We start from the raw sequence: 19,897 nt of genomic DNA, 5'->3' as shown, positions 1-19,897 counted from the left end.
CCTCAAGGAAATTATGTTGGTCACTTCTCAGTTTTGCAGGTTTGCACTTAAAAATACATAGGGAGCCTTACCAGGAGCCCTAAACCTAACGTGAGTCTAAGGATTGGTATGGTTTTCCTCCACACAACGGCTAAAGAAAGGGACAGAGCCGACACTCAAGAAATAATTCTTGAATTAATGACTCTCTGGAGTTGGGTAGCATTGTGTGAAGTTTGCAGGTTGCAGTTTGGTTGTGGCGCTAGAAGGGGAAGCCTCGGGGCTGAGCCTGTAGGCTCATCAGTGGAGTTCAACTCAGAGGGATAAATCGCCGCAGTGGGAATCAACTGCATCCGCAGCCCAGCAGGGGTTCCACCGCGCAGCCGCAAAAGGCGCCGCGGTTCTACCGCACAGCCGCAGAAGGAGCGGACGGGTCTGCGCAGCCGCAGGAGCAGCAGGCGGTACGTGGACGGATTCGTCCCGGGCTGTCTCGCGTCAGGCTCGAGGCGGCTGGGGCCGGGCCGGTAGTGTCCCTGCACTCCTCAGCTGGCCGCGTGAAGCCGGCTGCGCTGCGCTGGCCTTGAGCCTCCAGCCCTCCTCCCCTAAGCCGCCGCCATCATGCTGCTGCCTGTGTTCACCCTGAAACTGCGCCACAAAATCAGCCCCCGCATGGTGGCCATAGGGCGCTACGACGGGACTCACCCGTGCCTGGCGGCCGCCACCCAAGCGGGCAAGGTAACCGCTCCCACCCGCAGGGAGTCCGGGCCCCGGTGAACCCCGGGACCTCCGCCTGCCGCGCCCCCGGGACCCCGCCCCCCTCCGGCCCCGCCCCCAGCCCGTGTTGCCCGGCAACTGATCCGCTAGCGCCTTGTAGCTCCATCTTGCAGAGGACGGTGGGGTCTTAGAGGAAGAACTTTTCCGAGAAGTTGACGTTTTCTTGTCGTCAGGCGAGGTCGGGGTCCCTGGACATAGGGAGCTTAGAAAATAGACGTCTCCGGAGGGAAGGGGCTTGGTTCGGGTTCCAGTAATAACCGACCCCAGATTCAAGCCAAGGGCCTCTGCTTGTCACTTGGAACTCAGAATTCCTCCCACTCTCTCACGCTGCTGCTGCTGCTGCTTCTTTCTTTCTCTTTCTTTCTTTCTTTTCTTTTCTCTTTTCTTTTCTTTTCTTTTTTCTTTTCTTTCTTTCTTTCTTTCTTCTTCTTCCTTCTTTCTTCTTCTCTTTCTTTCTTCTTTCTTTCTTCTTCTTTCTTCCTTCTTTCTTCTTCTTTCCTCCTCCTCCTTTTTTTTTTTTTTTTTTTTTGAGACGGAGTCTTGCTTTGTCGCCCAGGCTGGAGTGCAGTGGCGCGATCTCGGATCACTGCAGCCTCCGTCTCCCGGGTTTATGCAATTCTGCCTCGGCCTCCTGACTATCTGAGATTACAGGCGCCCACCACCACGCCCGGCTATTTTTTGTATTTTCAGTAGAGACAGGATTTCACCATGTTGGCCAGGCTGGTCTCGAACTCCTGACCTCAAGTGATCTACCTGCCTCGGCCTCCCAAAGTGGTAGGATTGCAGGCGTGAACCACTGCACCCAGCCTCTCACACTGCTCCTTTACCGAACAACAACGACAAAAGAATGCAATACAAAACTTAACTTATATAAATTGCACTTTGATCCTTGCCCATGTACATTCAGTTCTTTCCCCATAATTTATTCACTAAGTATTAGGTGCTTACTATGTGCGATTACTGGGCAAGGTGTGAGAGTCAAAGAGATAAAAGAGACATGATCATTTAACATTCACCAGACTTCTACTGAACACCTGTATAGATTTTGGAGACTCGGATGTAAAAGGAGTCCCTACTTTCAGAAAGCTTATAGTCCAGAAGTTAACAGACAAGGCAAATCAGAGCCCTGTATATTTGACAGAGGCATGCCCAAAATACATGGAATGTAGTGACAAGGCTAATAACATAACAGGCACAGAACTTTATTACATGAGTCATCTCAGCATCATTGCTACAAGGCCAAGGGCAGCAGCATGGCATAGGTATGGTGTTTCTTGGCTCCAGTATCTACTAATTTCATGACCTTGGGCAAGGCACTTAATAATAGTACCTAATACGTGGAATCATGAGCTTTAAAGTTAATACATGTAAAGCGCTTGACATACAGGAAGTGGTCACTGATTGTTACCTGTTATTTTCTTTTTATGATTCTCACTTTATTGACTAGAAATTGCAGTTGAGAGAGGTTCAACACAGTGCTTGGGGCCACTCAACTAGAAAGTGTGGAATGTAGTCAGAGTGCATGTTGTCTGACCCAGTGTGGATTTAATAAGTTAGCATTTGTGTAACAATTTATAGTTTTTAGGACCCTTCCACGTATGTTGTATGTTATATGTCTTGGGATATGGAAGTAAAAAGGAAGGCTTCATTTTCATCAAGTAGTATAACAGAGTTAAGCTATTAATATGGGATCTGGCACATCATGATGTTATTGTTACAGTTAGAAGCCACTGACAGGCTGGGTGCAGTGGCTCATGCCTGTAATACCAGCACTTTGGGAGGCTGAGGCGGGCAGATCACCTGAGGTCAGGAGTTCGAGACCAGCCTGGCATGGTGAAACCCTGTCTCTACTAAAAATACAAAAATTAGCCAGGTGTTGTGGGTGCCTATAATTCCAGCTACTTGAGGGTTGAGGCAGGAGAATCACTTGAACCTGGGAGGTGGAGGTTGCAGTGAGCCGAGATCACACCATTGCACTTCAGCCTGGGCAACAGAATGAGACTCGGTCTCAAAAAAAGAAAAAGCACTGACAAACGCCAAAAAGAACTTCATGTTGGTTGTGCTGTAGGTGCATAGCAGATACATAAATGGGCTGAAAATATCCCATTGATACTAACTCAGCCCCTAATTTGAGGGCTTGCTATGTGCTGAGCAGTGTTCTTAGCCCTACAGGTGTATTGGAGAATGTGACAGACAAGTTTTGCCCCCTTGAAGCTTACATTTGAGAGGGGGAACCAGGCAGTTAACCAAATATGCAAGTGTTTTCGTAGAAGAATAAGGGATTCAGTGTGATGGGTGCTTGCTGTTTTAGACAGGTGGTCAGTTGGCCTCTAATAACATTTGATGAGAGGTTTGAAGGAACTAAGGAAACAAGCTCTGCAGATTTGTGGGATAAGTGCCTTGCAGGCAAAGGGATCTGCAGGTGCAAGGGCCTTGAGCTGGAGATACGCGTGGTGTGTTTCAGGAGCACAAGGAAGCGACAGGCTAGAAGGCAATGAGGGTTGCCATGAGGTAACCACAAGCCAGATCATATAGGAACCTGAATGCCATGGCAAAGACCTTGGTTTTTATGCTGAGTAAGTTGGGAAGTCCCTGAGGGTTTTGATAAAGTGGGTGTTGGAATTTGCTTTATGTTTTAGATAAAGGCTAACTGGCTGGTATGTGGAGAACAGATGTTCTGTGACGGGATGCAAGAAAGTAAGTATCGGAGTAGAAGCAGGGAGATGAGGCAGAGGTCCTTAGGGCAGCCCTTAGATAGGGTGTGACCTGGAGTGGAATGCAGGAATGCTTGGTTCTAGGGCTGTTGTCGAAAATGGCCAATAAATAAATAAATAAAATAAAATAAAATAAAATAAAATAAAATAAAATAAAATAAATGAGGTCCTTTGTCCTGTGTAATTGGGTAGATACTTTGTGTTCAGCCCTATAAACAAATCTAAAAAGTTCTGACCAGATCTTTTATCTTGAGACCTTAAAAATAATTAGTATTTTATGACTCAATGCCATGAATATATTCTCTTAAAAGCAATTAAAACATTTCAGCTAGGGTTAAAGCCTGCATCTCTAGAAACAGAACTTTATCATTACATCTGGGACCCTGTTGTGAACATGGAGCTGACTCTGGGTCTTAGCAAGGATATATATATACATATATATATATATATACACACACACACACACACATACATATATATATGTATATATATATATATATATTTTTTGAGACAGAGTCTTGCTCTGTCACCCAGGCTGGAGTGCAGTGGCGCAATCTCAGCTCACTGCAAGCTCTGCCTCCCGGATTCACACCATTCTTCTGCCTCAACCTCCCGAGTAGCTGGGACTACAGGTGCCCACCACCACGCCTGGCTGATTTTTTATATTTTTAGTAGAGACGGGGTTTCACCATGTTAGCCAGGATGGTCTTGATCTCCTAACCTCGTGATCCGCCTGCCTCGGCTTCCCATAGTGCTGACGTTACAGGCGTGAGCCACCGCGCCCGGCAGCAAGGATATTTTTAAAAGGAGTCTCTGTCCGTGCATGGTGGCTTAACGCCTGCAATCCCAGTACTTTGGGAGGCCGAGATGGGCAGATCAATTGAAGTCAGGAGGTCGAGACCAACCTGGCCAACTGAAACTCGTCTCTACTAAAAATACAAAAATTAGTTGGGCGTAGTGGTGCACCCCTGTAATCCCAGCTACTCGGGAGGCTGAGGCAGGAGAATTGCTGAGACCCGGGAGGCAGAGGTTGCAGTGAGCTAAGATTGTGCCACTGTACTCCAGCCTGGGCAACAGAGCAAGACTCTGTCTCAAAAAACATATAAATAAATAAAAGGAATCTCTTGCAGGGTGGACATTAGAGTTTTCCTCTGGGGACATTTTTTCTCTCACGGTAATGCTTAGGCGTCCGTTGAATTTACATTGTTTGCAGCACCTCCTCAGCTAGAACAGATGTGTGAACTTCAGCCAGTCCTTTGGAAACCCTGGGAGTGGTCCTTTTATGTGACTGAGGTTGGCTTTCTTTCCTTGCCTGAAGGGACAGACTTGTTTCCCTGTGGACTCTCTGGGTGCAGAGAACAGCAGGAGTGAACTGGGGGAAAGTCTGATTCCTGAGACCTTTGTTGCTCTTGATAAAAATTGCAAACTCTTTCCATTCCAGTAAGAATGTATATGGAGCCTGTAAGCTATTTCCTCTCCTGTTCTTAGCATATTAGATTTCTGGAAAACTCTGTAAGAATTGGTTTGTTCAGAACTGTTATAAAAGGAAGTGTGACGTGGTGGTGGCTGGAGCTCAGGGTCTGGAGCACACCAGGCTCTTGTCTTAGCCCTGTCACCAGTCTCGAGACCTTGGCAAAGGGCCTTAACTCTTCCGACCTCGTCTGGAAATCAAGGGTTGGTGTCAGGTTCAAATGCAGTTAACATTGACCAAAGCATGTTGTCAAGTGTTACACAGACGGAACATGAAGGCAGTGTTCAGTGGCTGCACATCTTTTCTATGTTTTTAGTCAATTCTTTTGAAAATTATTTTTTGTTGAATAGGCTGCCTTGGGTAGGTATTAATTTAAAATTCTGTTTGGATTTATGTGAAAGAGATAAAATACTCATGTAAATTTTACACATTTTAGAAATAGAAGGGGCTAGAGGGACCCCCTAGTCCAGTGTTTTTCATCCCCCCAACCCTTTTTTTCATGTTGCCCACCTTGGAACTTTTTTAGACCGTGAAGATTTCCCCAGTGAAATTCTGATACCTCAGATATACTGTATATCTCTTTTTGTACTGTGGTCCTGCGAAGGGCTACACGATTCCTGTGTCGCAAACCCATTTACTTGTCCTGGGAGTGATCGCGCCCCTCTTGAGAATGCATTTTCTAGTCCAAACCTCCTTTTTACAGATGAAGTTTAGGAAGGTTGAACAATTTATGCAGACACTCAGATTATATTTATGATAGTTGAAACTGTTGAATTTATTATCTTTGGGCTAATTACTTAGTTCTGCGTCACTGGTATAAATTATGAAAGTCTTCAAGATACTTGATTTGCATGACTTGGTTTAAGTTTGTGAAACAGGTTTACTAACTAGCAGAGCATTTTAAGGTCTGGGAAGTGAATTCATTAGGTGCTCGGATGCAAGATAATAAAGGTAGTGTTTATTCTGTTTTCCATGATCTTCTTGGTGTGTGGCAATCGCATTGAAGGTGGTAGCAGCTTATTCTAGGTTGATCAGGAAAAGGCTAGCTTTTAAGAGTGCTTTGACATCCTGCTGGTGGGTAGCATGTAAGCTGGCCTGGTAAGCAGTGACTAGATCTTGTTCATTACCCTGTTCCTTACAAGGCTAAGAACCACTGGATTTCCATGATTCATAATGACTGAAAGTTGTCCATGCATTGAACTATGTACTAGTGTTTTAAGTTTCATAGGAGATTAAAGTGACTTCTTGTTAATGTGGATGTGTTAGTAACCTGGTTCTTTTTTTGAAAAAATGTATAACAATAATTTTTTATATTTTAAGGGAATGTAATTATTTTTGTTTCAGGTTTTTATTCATAATCCTCATACACGGAACCAGCATGTCAGGGCATCCAGGGTCTTCCAGAGCCCCCTGGAATCTGATGTTTCTCTTCTCAACATTAACCAGGCAGTCAGCTGCCTGACTGCAGGTGTATTGAACCCTGAGCTTGGCTATGATGCCCTTTTAGTGGGGACACAGACTAATCTTCTGGCTTATGATGTCTGCAATAATTCGGATTTGTTCTACAGAGAGGCAAGTATGACCTTTATAACCATAAAATTGTCATTACTCATTAATGTCCATTTTTTATGCTTAGAAGAGATCAGATCATTTATTTTGGTATGTTGATTATGTGACTGTTATAGTGTACATAAACAACATGGAGATTTTGCTATTAACATCTGCTTTATGTATTCGGAACTTACTTATTTGGTTATGGTTGCTAATTACTTGGTGACACTCGAGCTTATCTCTATGAGGTGTATCTGTGATACTACCATCTGTCAAGATCTCCTGTTGAGAATTCAACGAAGAGCTGGGAAACCAGTAGACAGGTCTCCTGGTGGACTCACATTCAAGTTTAGTGCAATAGTTTGTAGGAGAAGCCCTTACTGTAGCCTACCACCTACAGGCTGCTGCAACTTTAATACCCAAGCAATTCATGTTTATTACAGAAAAGATAAGGAAGTAAAAAGTAAAAGAAATTACATCTGTTTTTTCATCTAAAAATAACACTTCACACTTGAATTTTTGAACTGAGATTTTTTACCAAGCATATATGAATACATTTTGTAGTAAAATTGGATCATATATACATGTAGCCTTTTACTTGTTTTTACCCTAAAGCAGCTTTATTAAGATATGATTCACATGTACAACTAACCTACTTAAAGTATACAATTCAGTGGTTTTTAGTGTATCCAGAGAGCTGTACAACCATCACCATCATCAAGTTTCAACCTTCTTATTACCCCCAAAAGAAAACCCATATGCTTTAGTATCACCCCCCATTTTTCTTTAACCTCCTAACCTTAGGCAACCAGTTATCTATTTTCTGTCTCTAGAAGTTTGCATATTCTAGACATTTCATAAATAATGGAATTATATGTAATCATTTGTGAGTGGCTTTTTTCTTAGCATAATATTTTCAAGGTTGATCCACGTTGTAGCATGTGTCAATAATTCATTTTTATGGCTCAATAATATTCCATTGTATGTATATACCACATTTTATTCATCCATTTATCAGTTAATGGACATTCCACTCCCTGGCTATTATGTGTGGCTCTTTCATTCAATAATATGTTGTGAACATCTTTATATGAAGTTACTATATACCCGTTATGTCATTCTTATTGGTTCTATAGTATTTCTTTTTTTTTTTTTTTTTTTGAGACGGAGTCTTGCTCTGTCTCCCAGGCTGGAGTGCAGTGGCCGGATCTCAGCTCACGGCAAGCTCCGCCTCCCGGGTTTACGCCATTCTCCTGCCTTAGCCTCCTGGGTAGCTGGGACTACAGGCATCGCCACGTCGCCCGGCTAGTTTTTTGTAGTTTTTAGTAGAGACGGGGTTTCACCGTGTTAGCCAGGATGGTCTCGATCTCCTGACCTCGTGATCCGCCCATCTTGGCCTCCCAAAGTGCTGGGATTACAGGCTTGAGCCACCGCGCCTGGCCGGTTCTATAGTATTTCATTGTGTTAATATAATTTGTTTAACCATTCCATGTTGTTGAACATTTATGTTATTTCCATTGTTTCTCTATTATAGTTCATAGTGTAATAACTGTATATCTTTGACCACTTCCCTAATTATTTCCTGAGGATAAGTTCCTGAAAATGCAGATGGTTTTCTTTCTTTTTGTTTTTGTTTTTTGAGACGGAGTCTTGCTCTGTCACCCAGGCTGGAGTGCAGTGTCATGATCATGGCTTACTGCAGCCTTGACCTCACGGGCTCGAGCAATTCTCCCACCTCAGCCTTCTGAGTAGCTGGGACTACAGGTGTGTACTACCACGCCCAGCTAATTGTTTATTTTTTAGAGAGATGGGGTCTCACTGTGTTGGCCAGGCTGGTCTCAAACTCCTGGGCTAAAGCAGTCTTCCTGCCTCAGCTTCCCAAAGTGTTATAATTATAGATGTGAGCCACTGCATTTGACTGGTTTTCTTCTTTTTTTTGTTGACGTAAAATGTACATACATGAAAATTGCACAGACCTTATGTGTACAGTTCAATGAGTTTGGATCCCTGTAACCAATACCCCAATAAAAATATAGAACATTTTCATCACCTCAGAAAATGTTGTTGTGCCCCATTCCAGTCAGTTTCTATCTCCGATAGACATTCACATTCTGACTTCTATCGGCTTAGATTAGCTTTTCCTGTTGTTGAACTCCATACAAATGGAATCATACAGAACGTATTCTATGGTGTCTGGCTTCTTTCACTTAACATAATGCTTGTAAGAATTATCCATGTTGTTACATATAAAAGTAGTCTTTTGTTGTTGTTGCTAAGTAACAAAAATAGTATATTCCATTGTGTGAACATACTATGGTTTGTTTATCCACTCTCTCGGTGATAAACAAGTGGATGGACATTTGGGTTGTTTCAGTTTTTAACAACCATTTTCATATAAGACTTTTGTTTTTAATAAGACTTTTTGTATAAGACTTTTTGTGGATATATGTTTTAATTTATCTTGGGTAAATACCCAGGAGTGGAATTGCTGGACTGTATGGTTTATAAGAACTTTCTGACACTGCCCAACTGTTTTTGCAAAGTTATTGTATTACTTTACACTCCTATCTGCAGTGTAGGAGAGTTCCAGTTGCACCACATCCTTTGTCAACATTTGTTGTTGCCAGTCTTTAATTTTAGCCATTTTGGAAGGTGTGAAGTGATATCTTACTGTGGTTTCATTTTGCATTTCCCTGATAATCATTGATGCGGAGCGCCTTTTCTTGTGCTTATTGTCCATTTATGTGTCTTCTGTGAAGTGTCTTATGTCTTTTGCCTATTTTTTATTGGTAGTTTGTCTCTGTATTATTGATTTGTAGACATTTCTTGGATATACTGGATACAAGCTCTTTATCAGATTTATATATACTAAATATTTTCTCCCAGTCTGTGGCTTGTTCCAGTAGGCATGTGTCTTTTGATGAGCAAAAGTTTTTCATTTTTATGAAGTCCAGCTTATCACATTTTTTCTTTAGTGGTTAGGACTTTTTCTGCCCTTTGCCTATTTTAAGGTCACGTTGTTTTTGTTCAGAATTGAAATTGAGTTTAGGACTGTATTAGTCAGGGTTCTCCAGAGAAACAGAACCACTAGGATATGTACATATTAGAGGGGGAAATATTTATTTTCAGGAATTGGCTTATACAGTTGTGGAGACTGGCAAGTCAAAAATCTGCGTAGTGGTCCAGCAGGCTGGAGACCTAGGAGAGAATTGATGTTGAAGCTCAAGTACAAAGGCTGTCTGCTGGTAGAATCCCTTCTTCCTTGGGGGAGGTCAGTCTCTTTTCTATTAAGTCCTTCAATACTTGATAGAAAGTACTTACTGGAAAGTATTGAAGGACTTACTAGTAAAGTAGATTATTATCCATAATGTGTGTGGGCCAATTAATGTGTGAGGCCCACCCACATTATGGATAATAATCTGCTTTACTCAAAATCTAATCAATTTACTCAAAATTTGGCCCAATTAATGTGTGCAGCTCTAGAATAATGTTTGACCAGATATCTGAGTACCATGGCCTAGCCAAGTTGACACATAAATTAACATTACAAGGACTCAGCTTTACAATTGCCTAGTCAAAGACTTTTTTAAAAATGAGATTTTTGATAGATATTGGTAAATTCCTCCCTAGAAAGATTACCATTTTCCACACCCCCCTCAATGATGATCATGCCTGTTTCATTACACCCTAACTGGTAGTGAATATTATTATTCTTTTTCATTGCTAATCCAAAAAGTGGAAAATGATATACTGTGAGAAAGAACATTTTTCATGTTTGTTGAGTGTATTTCATCTCTAATATTTCCTGTTTATTTTTTTGGTTGAGGTGTTTACCATTTTTGTATTTATTTGCCTTTTATTAACCTTTTTCTTATATTAACTTTTTGTCTTATATATTGCAAAGGTTTTTTCCCACCTCATTGTTTACCTTTTAACTTTATTATTTCTTTGGCCATTTAACAGTTTTAATTTCTTATGAAATCTTTTCTTTCCTATATAGCCAATCTTTATAGTTTTCCTACTTAAAGATTATATAAGTAACAGTTATTTTCCTGTACCATAAACAGTGTTTACAAAGATTTCCTTGAGTCTTTCAAAAATAAATTAACTTATGTAATTTATTCAAGAAGTCTAAAATATTTATTTTGGATGGTGGGACCATGGGTGTTTTATTATTCTTTGTACTTTTTAGTAGAAAGAATAGTAAAGTTAAAAAGAGTAGTAAAGAACTGGATTACAAGTATTAAAAAGGTTTCCATCCAAAACGGTTAAAATAAATTACCAAGTTTGGGTGCTTAAAGGCGTAAGTCTTGATTCTCCGGAGAATTTGCCCTCTGAAACCTGTGGTCCCAGAGGGCCCACAGAGTACTGTAGCTGTGTTTTGTAGTGGCTCAGTGTGAAAGCCAAGGCTCTGATTTACCCTGTATCTGTGCTCATCCTTGCAAAAGCCACAGGGTTAGGTCTCTGTGGACAGCCCTGGCTGCCCTCTCAGGAGACCATCTGGCTTCTCACAAATGATGACAGAGGAATTTGGGTGTCCAAATAAAAATACGGATATACATTACCTTCAGTGTGCCTGCAGATTATTGTGTCTAAGATAATGTGTCCTTTTACTTTTCTTAGGTAGCAGATGGGGCAAATGCCATTGTGCTGGGAACGTTGGGAGACATTTCTTCCCCTCTTGCGATTATTGGTGGCAATTGTGCTCTGCAGGGTTTTAATCATGAAGGAAGAGATCTCTTTTGGACGGTATGAAGAAGAAAACATTCTTTTTGGTACCCTTAAGCATTTTTACTTTTAATGTTCTTCTTTTTTTAACCACCAACTCCACTGAGTAATTAAAATATAGAACAATATTTATAATTCTGTGCATTAAAAAAGGATATGAATAATTTGAATAGCATTCATTCGTGTTTTGTGTAATCCTCTCCTTCATGTAGCTAATATATTTGGAGTAAATGGAAAAATGATGGCATGCTAATGGTTTGGGGTTTTATTTTCAGGTTACTGGAGACAATGTTAATTCCTTGGCCTTGTGTGACTTTGATGGTGATGGAAAGAAAGAGGTACGTGGGGGAGGAGATACCTCTCTTGTGTGTTCAGCCAAATAAATTTTGCAGCGACAGTGACATTGGTGCTCTGTTGCCTAAATGATCAGAAGTTGGCCTCATTCATCTTTCTCTTCTCTTTTGAACAATAAATCACTTGTGCTTGTGTCATAAGTACAAAGATCAAAGCCACGGTGTTTCAGAGACACAGGAGAGGGGAGAGAGGGTAGAAGAGTTGGGATTTCAATTATATTCACAGTCTTATAAATTGCTCCTGATGCTTTGAAACCATATTGTATGTAGTTTTCAATTTTGGCCAACTTTTCTGAGGAATCTAAATGTTTTAAAGTTTGGCTTTTAGCCTTTGAAATTATGGTTACCCTAGAAATTAGCTTCTTGAGCAGTCAGTTGGTGTGAAGTGCTGTGTTGGGCACTGATTTGCCCCTCTCTTGTCCATGGACACTGGGCTCTGGTGTCTGAACAGGGCTTCCATCTGTAGGCAGAGAAAGTTGCTGATCCAGGGAACATTTTCAGGTACTCTGGGAAATAACGTATTCTGGCAAGATGTGCAGCTCCCATGGCAGGATAAAAGCTGCTGTAGCCCCTGTTTCTTCACTGACTGAATCTGCTGATCCTCCCATTAGAGGGAGCATTTCTGAGCATCAGACTATTAGGAGGTTGTCAATCTTGGGTGGCAGAAACAGCATGCAAAGTATTGTGCAATTTTTTTGTTTTGTTTATGGAAATTTTGTTGTTTTCGCTTACTCACCTAAACACGTATGGTATTTCCCCTTCAGCTTCTTGTTGGATCTGAGGATTTTGATATCCGAGTTTTTAAGGAAGATGAGATTGTGGCAGAAATGACAGAAACAGAGGTAAGAAGCGCCACCTCGAACTGTGGTAACCTTGGGCAAGCTAGATCAGCACCGTCAGATGAAACACCAAGTGAGAGTGCTGGGGTAGCTCCCAACCCAGGTGGTTTTTAGGATGAAAACTGGGGAGGTCAGACAGAGCTGTATGTTATGGAAAGAAAAGCAACAAAAATCCTAATTAAGATATGTTTTGAAAAGACTGATTAAATAGAGAAAAATTATTGAGTATAGTTAAATACATAAAGGCATTTCTTTTAATGAGTTAATACATGCAAATAATAATAATGGCAACCATTTATTATGTACCTATCGTATGCCAGTTTGTGCTGTAAGTACTTTATATGAAGTAACATATTGAATCCTTACAACAACCCTAATAGGAAGATAAATTATTATTATTTACATAGATGAGGAAAATTATGTTCTGGTTTTTTGTTTGTTTGTTTGTTTTGAGACAGAGTTTTACTCCATCTCCCAGACTGCAGTGCAGTGGTGCGATCTTGGCTCACTGCAAGCTCCACCTCCCAAGTTCAAGCTATTCTCATGCCTCAGCCTCCTGAGTAGCTGGGACTACAGGCACGCACCACCATGCCTGGCTAATTTTTGTATTTTTAGTAGAGATGGGGTTTTGCCATGTTGGCCAGGCTGCTGTTGAACTCCTGACCTCAAGTGATCCGCCCATCTTGGCCTCCCAAAGTGCTGGGATTACAGGGGTGACCCACTGGGCCTGGCCTGGTGTTATATTTTTTGTTAAGTTACTTGTACATGGTCTTATCTATGAAGTGGTGTGGTCAGCATTTGAACCTTTATGCCTCTTCCTCCTCATTGTGTATTGAATAGGGCTGAAGTGCACAAATGAGATGTTTATATTTTTTTCTTTATGCAAATTCAGTACTTCTTTGGCACATTTCTGTAGGTAAACTTAAAAATTAGGTGTTAGAGAACTTGTGATTAGAATCACTCATGTAACTGAACCTGAGATATTTCTTAAAGAGTTTAAACTTTATTTTTAAAAAGTGATGTTTAGGCCTGGTGCAGTGGCTGATGCCTGTAATCCCAGTGCTTTGGGAGGCCAGGGTGGGAGGATCACTTGAGGCTGGAGTTTGAGACCCGCCTGGGCAACATAACAAAACTCCATCTCTACAAAAAATATAAAAAATTAGCCAGAAGGTGATGGCACATGTCTGTAGTCCCAGCTGCTTGGGAGACTGAGGCAGGAGGATCCCTTGAGCCCAGGAGCTTGATGGAGGCTATAGTGAGCTATGATTGCGCCACTGCATTCCACCCAGGGCAACAGAATAAGACTCTGTCTCAAAAATAAAATAAAATTAAAAAAAAGTAACAGTATTAAGAGTTGGGAAAATAAAGACAAAAATAAAGTAAAAAGCAGTATCTAAAGATTACCTGTATCCTTTATGGTTTTGACATTCTTAGGATATTTATTTGCTGCTAGTTTTCCAGGATTGGGCAAGACTGAAACAGAAAAAAAAGTGTAAGATATTGTTAATTAAGGAATAAGAAGAGGATAAAGGAGCAATAGCTTGTGAACGTTGTAAATGGACAGAAAGAAACCAGTAAAAGAGAGTCTTAGAGATCAGAATGGTGAGATTCTGCAAAATTTAGTTATGTGGTATTTAGGAGTCTGTAGCAGAAAAGCTCGAGGGTGCTGGTCTCAAAACTGATCTTGGCGACTTGCCCTTAAATTACTTGCTTCATGTCACTCATAAAAGCTGTCTAAGAAGGTCAGACTTCTTTCCCCCAACTATAAAAGAAGACCAAAAGCAAAACCTACATATTGATGTACAGTGTTATCAATGATTTTAACTAATGTATCCTATGGCAAGAGTCATCAGTTTTTATTTAGTCCACTATACTTTTTATATATTCACAGTTATTATGATGTAAGATGATAGTTGTGGACAGAGAATAAACGAAGAGGAGAAATGGGTGCCAAAAGGAGCAGTCTGAGGATGTGTGTCTATACAGGGAGTCTGTTTTTTTTTTCTTTCTTTTTTTAAAATTAAATTAAATTAAATTAAATTAAATTTTATTTGAGATGGAGTTTCACTCTTGTCGCCCAGGCTGGAGTGCAGTGGCATGATCTTGGCTCACTGCAACCTCTGCCTCCCAGGTTCAGGTGATTCTCCTGCCTCAGCCTCCTGAGTAGCTGGGATTACAGGCACCTGCCACCACGCCCAGCTAATTTTTGCATTTTTAGTAGAGATGGAGTTTTGCCATGTTGGCCAGACTGGTCTTGAACTCCTGACCTCAGGTGATCCATCCGCCTCTGCCTCCCAAAGTGTTGGGATTACAGGCATGAGCCACCATGCCCGGCCCAGGAGTCTGTTTTGTGTGTATGTGCTTAGGTGTGCTTTCTCCTTCATTAGATTCTCAAAGGGGTTTGCAACCTTCCCCGCCACTAAAAGAAAAAACAACTTGTGAATCCCTGTCTGATAGATGCTGTGTCCCGCATTCTCATATCCCTTTCATTCTAATTTGTGGTAAATCTTTCCTCCTTTGGTGGGAATCATTCAGATTTTGTTGGATTTTTACTGCTTGTTAATACTAGATGTGAGGCGACTGAATTCTTGAAACGCCTCTTTCCTAAGTCCTAGAAAAGAGTACAAGAACCTGGAATAGGGTTAGGGATTTGAGGAGACTTGTTGATCTTCTAGTTCACAAAAGGAAGAAACTGGTGAACTAAGGAAGCAGTAAAGGAGCTCAGGAATCTGGGGCTACATTTATGAAAATGGACTTCATAACATTGTTCATTTGCAGGGTCATTTTTCTGTTCTCTTTGTTAGGTTTTGCTCCTAGTTCAGATATCTTTTCCCAGATCAGCAAAATCATGATTCATTTGGCAGTTGAACAGTACAAAGTATTGTCAGAAGAATGCCTTGAGCTAAATAATTCTGGAATCCTACACAGCACTTTGTATTCATAGTTAAGTGGGTGGTTTTGTAGAAAAGCTGTAGGTGTAAAGGAAATTATATAACTATTCTCTGCTTTATACAATTTATTTCTTAATATCTCTTGTATTAGGAGCAGAATTAGAAAGTAGATCTGCAGGATCATGGATATCATTAAGCTTTGGTTTTAACTTTAAAGGAAAGTTTTGTTCAGTACCTAAAAGTTTATCCTTTTAAGGATGTCACATCCTCGAACAGTCCTATACATATTTCTGTATCATATATGCATTCTATCTATTGTTACATACTACACAAATCCAGGTGCCTGTGTTTTTACTTTTCAAAGGATTATGTGTTCTTTCTTTTACCCCTAGCAAACAAGTTATGTCATAGAAAGAAAAGTATATACATGAAGTAAGATATTCAATTGTGAATTGTTACAAGTCTTTTAAAAATTGAGACTGTAGAATGTTATGTTAAGTAATAATTAAAGCCTCTTGGGTGAACATATATAATATCTATTGCATATGCATATTCTCTATCTTGTGTAGTTAGCTTATTTCTTCCTTAGTCCTTCAGTTTTCATGTGTTTTTTAAAAATAATTTTCTGAAACTTGCCACATAAGGTTGCTCTAAAACACCAAACTCTGTGAGTTTATTTAAATCTGATTATACAACTGTGAAGTAGATGACATGTATCGTAGAGAAGAGGAATACATTCCCCACTAATGGATTGGAAGCGCTTTTAAATCTAATTTTAACATAGTTGTAATAAGGAGTGTGAAGTCTTATAAAGCTGTACTTGACAGTAAACTGAGCCTTAATGAAAAGATGTTGTGTTTTTATGGATTGTTTTGCAGGTAGTCACCTCTCTTTGTCCCATGTATGGCAGTCGATTTGGTTATGCCCTTTCCAATGGCATAGTTGGAGTTTATGACAAAACAGCCCGGTACTGGAGAATTAAAGTTAGTATAATTCAGCCTTTGATATTCAGGCACTTGATACTTACTGTGAGACTTCTGTGCTAATTATTGAAATTCTTTTTCAGTCGAAAAATCATGCCATGAGCATTCATGCTTTTGACCTTAATTCTGATGGAGTGAATGAACTGATAACTGGTTGGTCCAATGGGAAGGTAAGTTTGAATAGCAAAGTTCAGGTATAATTCAGAGTAATAATTGTCCAAGGTGTATTGGCTGTAGGACTTAGAACAGTAACATTGGGATGTAAACTTCAATTTGTTCCTTGGCGGTGTTTTCACATTTAGCTTAATAATCTCGACACATTATTCCTGCTATCATTGTCAAGAGCAGCAGAGTTGAGAGACGGTTAAGTCTCATAAGCGGTGTTTGGGGGGAATCTTCGGGGAGATTCTTTCTAAATCTCTTATTTGAAGTACTGAGAATCCATCAGCCAGATTGATTCTAGGTAGTAGAACAGGAAAAAAGAGTTTTAAGTAATTGTTTGAATAGCTCTTTTCTAATAAATCTTCAAAACTGCCTGACAACTTAGCACTAATGGGAAGAATCATGTTAGCATATTGTTTTCTGAGCTATAACTTTAAAATAAAATCTTTTTGCTTGCTTTCCTTTTTTAACTTTAAATCAGAATTTTTTACAGTCTTTTGGCAAGTCAGGATTGTCTTCTTAGAAGCTGCCTAGGTAGCTGCCAGATCTCCATGGATACCATTTGCCCTCGCTTTCTTGTCTGTCAGTGTTGGATTGCCTGAAGGGGATCAGCAAATTCTTACCTTTTCTTCTTTGATTTATCTTTACTTTTCTCTAGCACCTTTGTAAACATTCCTTTGGTGTTATGTGGAGAACAGATTCTAAAAAGCTATTCTGTTGATTTCTGCTTCTCCACTTAGTTTTGTCATTAGTATGGGTACTAAAAAATTATGAGACTGTATAGTTGCTCACTAAGAAATATGAAAGTCTGTGAAATGGATGTCTGAGTTGGTTTGGGCTGCTGTAACAAAATACCATAGGGTGGATGGCTTATAAACAACAGAAATTCATTTCTTATAGTTCTGGAGGCTGGGAAGCCCGCTGTCAAGGTGGTAGATTCAGTGTCTGTTGAGGGACCACTTCCTCATAGACAGGAGCCTTACAGGGTGGAAGGGGCAAGGGATCTCTCTGGGCCTTCTTTTATAGGGCACTAATCCTGTTCATGGGGGCTCTGCCCTTATGACCTAATCACCTCCCACAGGCTCCACTTGCCAATACCATTCATTACCTTGGCTAATAGGATTCAACATAGGAATTTTGTGGGGGCACAAACATTCATATCATAGCAGTGGATCATATTTTGAGGGAATATAAATTTTTATGACTGACTTAAGAATTAGAAAACTACTAGACTTGAAAACTTATCAGGTTACCTCGAAATATAATTCTTGACCTAGATGTTTTTATAGTTAAATGCTTTTGAAATTTTAAGGACTTTCTATTATGCAATCTGTTCCTGAGCATGAAAAAGATAAGAAAATTATATAAGTGGAAAAACTGATTATCTACATTTAACAGAAATATGCAGAAAGGAAATATACAGATCCAACTTGTGAATACAGGTGTGAAAATACTAAATAAATGCTGCCAGCCAATTAACTTTGTCTTTTGTATGTCATTTGATGAATTGGAGGACCATCCTTTCCTTTCAGGGTAAAACCTCCCTGTTGGATTAAGCAAAAGATCAGAATATCCACAGAAATATTAATTTATAGTCCTGGTTCTTAGTTAGTAAATGAGTCTTCTTATTTGCTAAATATTGTGGAAATGCTGTGGTAGAAGCCATTAGGTAGCTAGGCTTTAACTACTAGAAAGATGCAAGTTCAGGTTAGTCTGAGTTAGAGGGCTACATTAATGTGCTTTGGTAAAAATACAGGTCATTCGTTCTTTCACAGGCTTTAGCATTGATAATTTTCAGGCTTCCATGATGTTATTAATAGCATGGATACTTGACAGTGATATACTGTAGACAAGGGGTAGGCTGTAACTTAAATTACTTTATGTTTTTATTGCAAAGTTTTGCCCAGAAGATTGTTTATGAAAAGACAAAAATAGTGAGTAGCATTGGTCATCGAAATGATTGCTCTGCTAGATTTTCTGTAGCTAGCCTTTTGTTGATAATACCTGTGTCCTTGCCTGGAACATAATCATCTTGTTTTTTTTTTTGAGACGGAGTCTCACTCTGTCACCCAGGCTGGAGTGCAGTGGCACGATCTCAGCTCACTGCAACCTCCACCTCCTGGGTTCGAGCAATTCTCCTGCCTCAGCCTCCCAAGTAGCTGGGACTAAAAGTGCGTACCACCACACCCAGCTAATTTTTTGTATTTTTAGTACAGACGGGGTTTCACCGTGTTAGCCAGAATGGTCTTGATCTCCTGACCTCCTGATCTGCCTCTCTTGGCTTCACAAAGTGCTGGGATTACAGGCGTGTGCCACCGTGCCCGGCCTCATAATCATCAATCATTTAAAGTGATGGTCATTTATGACCACTTTTGAGATGCATTTGTTTCTGATCAGTCATTTCTTTATTTGTTCTCTCTCTTGGGAGTGGGAGACTTAGAGGATAGGAGAGCTCTCTAAAGATCTGAATGGTTTTTGTGTGGAAGAGGGACTCTTAACACGGTTGTTGGAAAAGGTTGTGTGGTGGAAGATTGGGCTAACTGTAGTTTTTGAACTTCAGATTCAACATACTTTACACACATATATAATAAAGATGCAATTTTTATATAGAGCTAACATTTATTACGTACTTCTGTGTGTCTGGCCCTGTTGATATACGTTAACTTCATTGGGCCTCATTATAACCCAATGAGGTATAGTACTGTTAATTTCTCCATGTTCTGGTTGTTGATTGCCAGATGAAAAGACCAAGCACAGAATGGTTAAGAAGCTTGCAAGATGCCTTGGATAGTATGTGGCAGAGCTAGATTCTGAACCCGAGCAGTTTGGCCATTAAGCCCATGCCGTTTTGCACTGTGCTGTGTGTACTGTATGTTCTGGCTCTTAGCAGACCCATTTCTTCAAATGAAGCATTGTGTGAAGGCCAATATGAAAAACAGCTTTTATTTAAAAAGAAGAAAACACAGCTGGTTGAGGCTCTTTAGGGTCCCTCTTGGCCCCAGCAGTCATATGTATCTCCTGAGAAGTCGTAGGGCTTCATAGAATATTCTTGAAAACTGCTAGACTAAATGACCTTTAAAGCTGATTTTTATTTTTAAATTGTGGTTTTTAAATGTGTAGCATAAGCAACTTTTAAATTTGTATTTTATTTGTAGGTTGATGCTCGAAGTGACCGAAGTGGGGACGTCATCTTTAAGGACAGTTTTTCTTCTGCAATTGCCAGTGTGGTAGAGGGAGATTACCGGATGGATGGCCACATACAGTTAATCTGCTGCTCAGTGGATGGGGAAAGTAAATTGGGATGAGAAAAATGCTTAAAAAGTCACATTTTCCATTTGATTGGGTCAGAATGTCAGGAAATTTCACCAGAAGTACTCAGATCCTGTAGTTCTAATAAATTCACCAAAGTTGGGGAGAACTTAGGTTTTTGTTTTTAAGAGCAGGTAATTGATGAC

The 19,897-nt window shown here is 40.3% G+C and overlaps 1 protein-coding gene across 2 annotated transcripts in view; it reads left to right on the top strand.

The window, feature by feature from the left end:
* The first annotated feature begins 362 nt into the window (after positions 1–362).
* The window catches only part of BBS2 (Bardet-Biedl syndrome 2), a 37,612-nt gene continuing 18,077 nt past the window's right edge, over positions 363–19,897 (top strand). For both annotated transcript variants that reach the window (XM_010365439.2, XM_010365438.1), the window contains exons 1-8: positions 363–711; positions 6,280–6,507; positions 11,110–11,235; positions 11,490–11,552; positions 12,332–12,409; positions 16,176–16,280; positions 16,364–16,450; positions 19,598–19,733. In XM_010365439.2, coding sequence (XP_010363741.1) covers positions 595–711; positions 6,280–6,507; positions 11,110–11,235; positions 11,490–11,552; positions 12,332–12,409; positions 16,176–16,280; positions 16,364–16,450; positions 19,598–19,733 — 940 coding nt within the window. In that variant the 5' untranslated portion in view covers positions 363–594. The remainder of the gene's footprint in view (positions 712–6,279; positions 6,508–11,109; positions 11,236–11,489; positions 11,553–12,331; positions 12,410–16,175; positions 16,281–16,363; positions 16,451–19,597; positions 19,734–19,897) is intronic.

Source organism: Rhinopithecus roxellana, chromosome 20 (genome assembly GCF_007565055.1).
Source record: "Rhinopithecus roxellana isolate Shanxi Qingling chromosome 20, ASM756505v1, whole genome shotgun sequence".
Lineage (NCBI taxonomy): Eukaryota > Metazoa > Chordata > Mammalia > Primates > Cercopithecidae > Rhinopithecus > Rhinopithecus roxellana.
The sequence above is the reverse complement of the archived record's forward strand: the minus strand, read 5'-3'. Positions and strand labels throughout refer to the sequence as shown.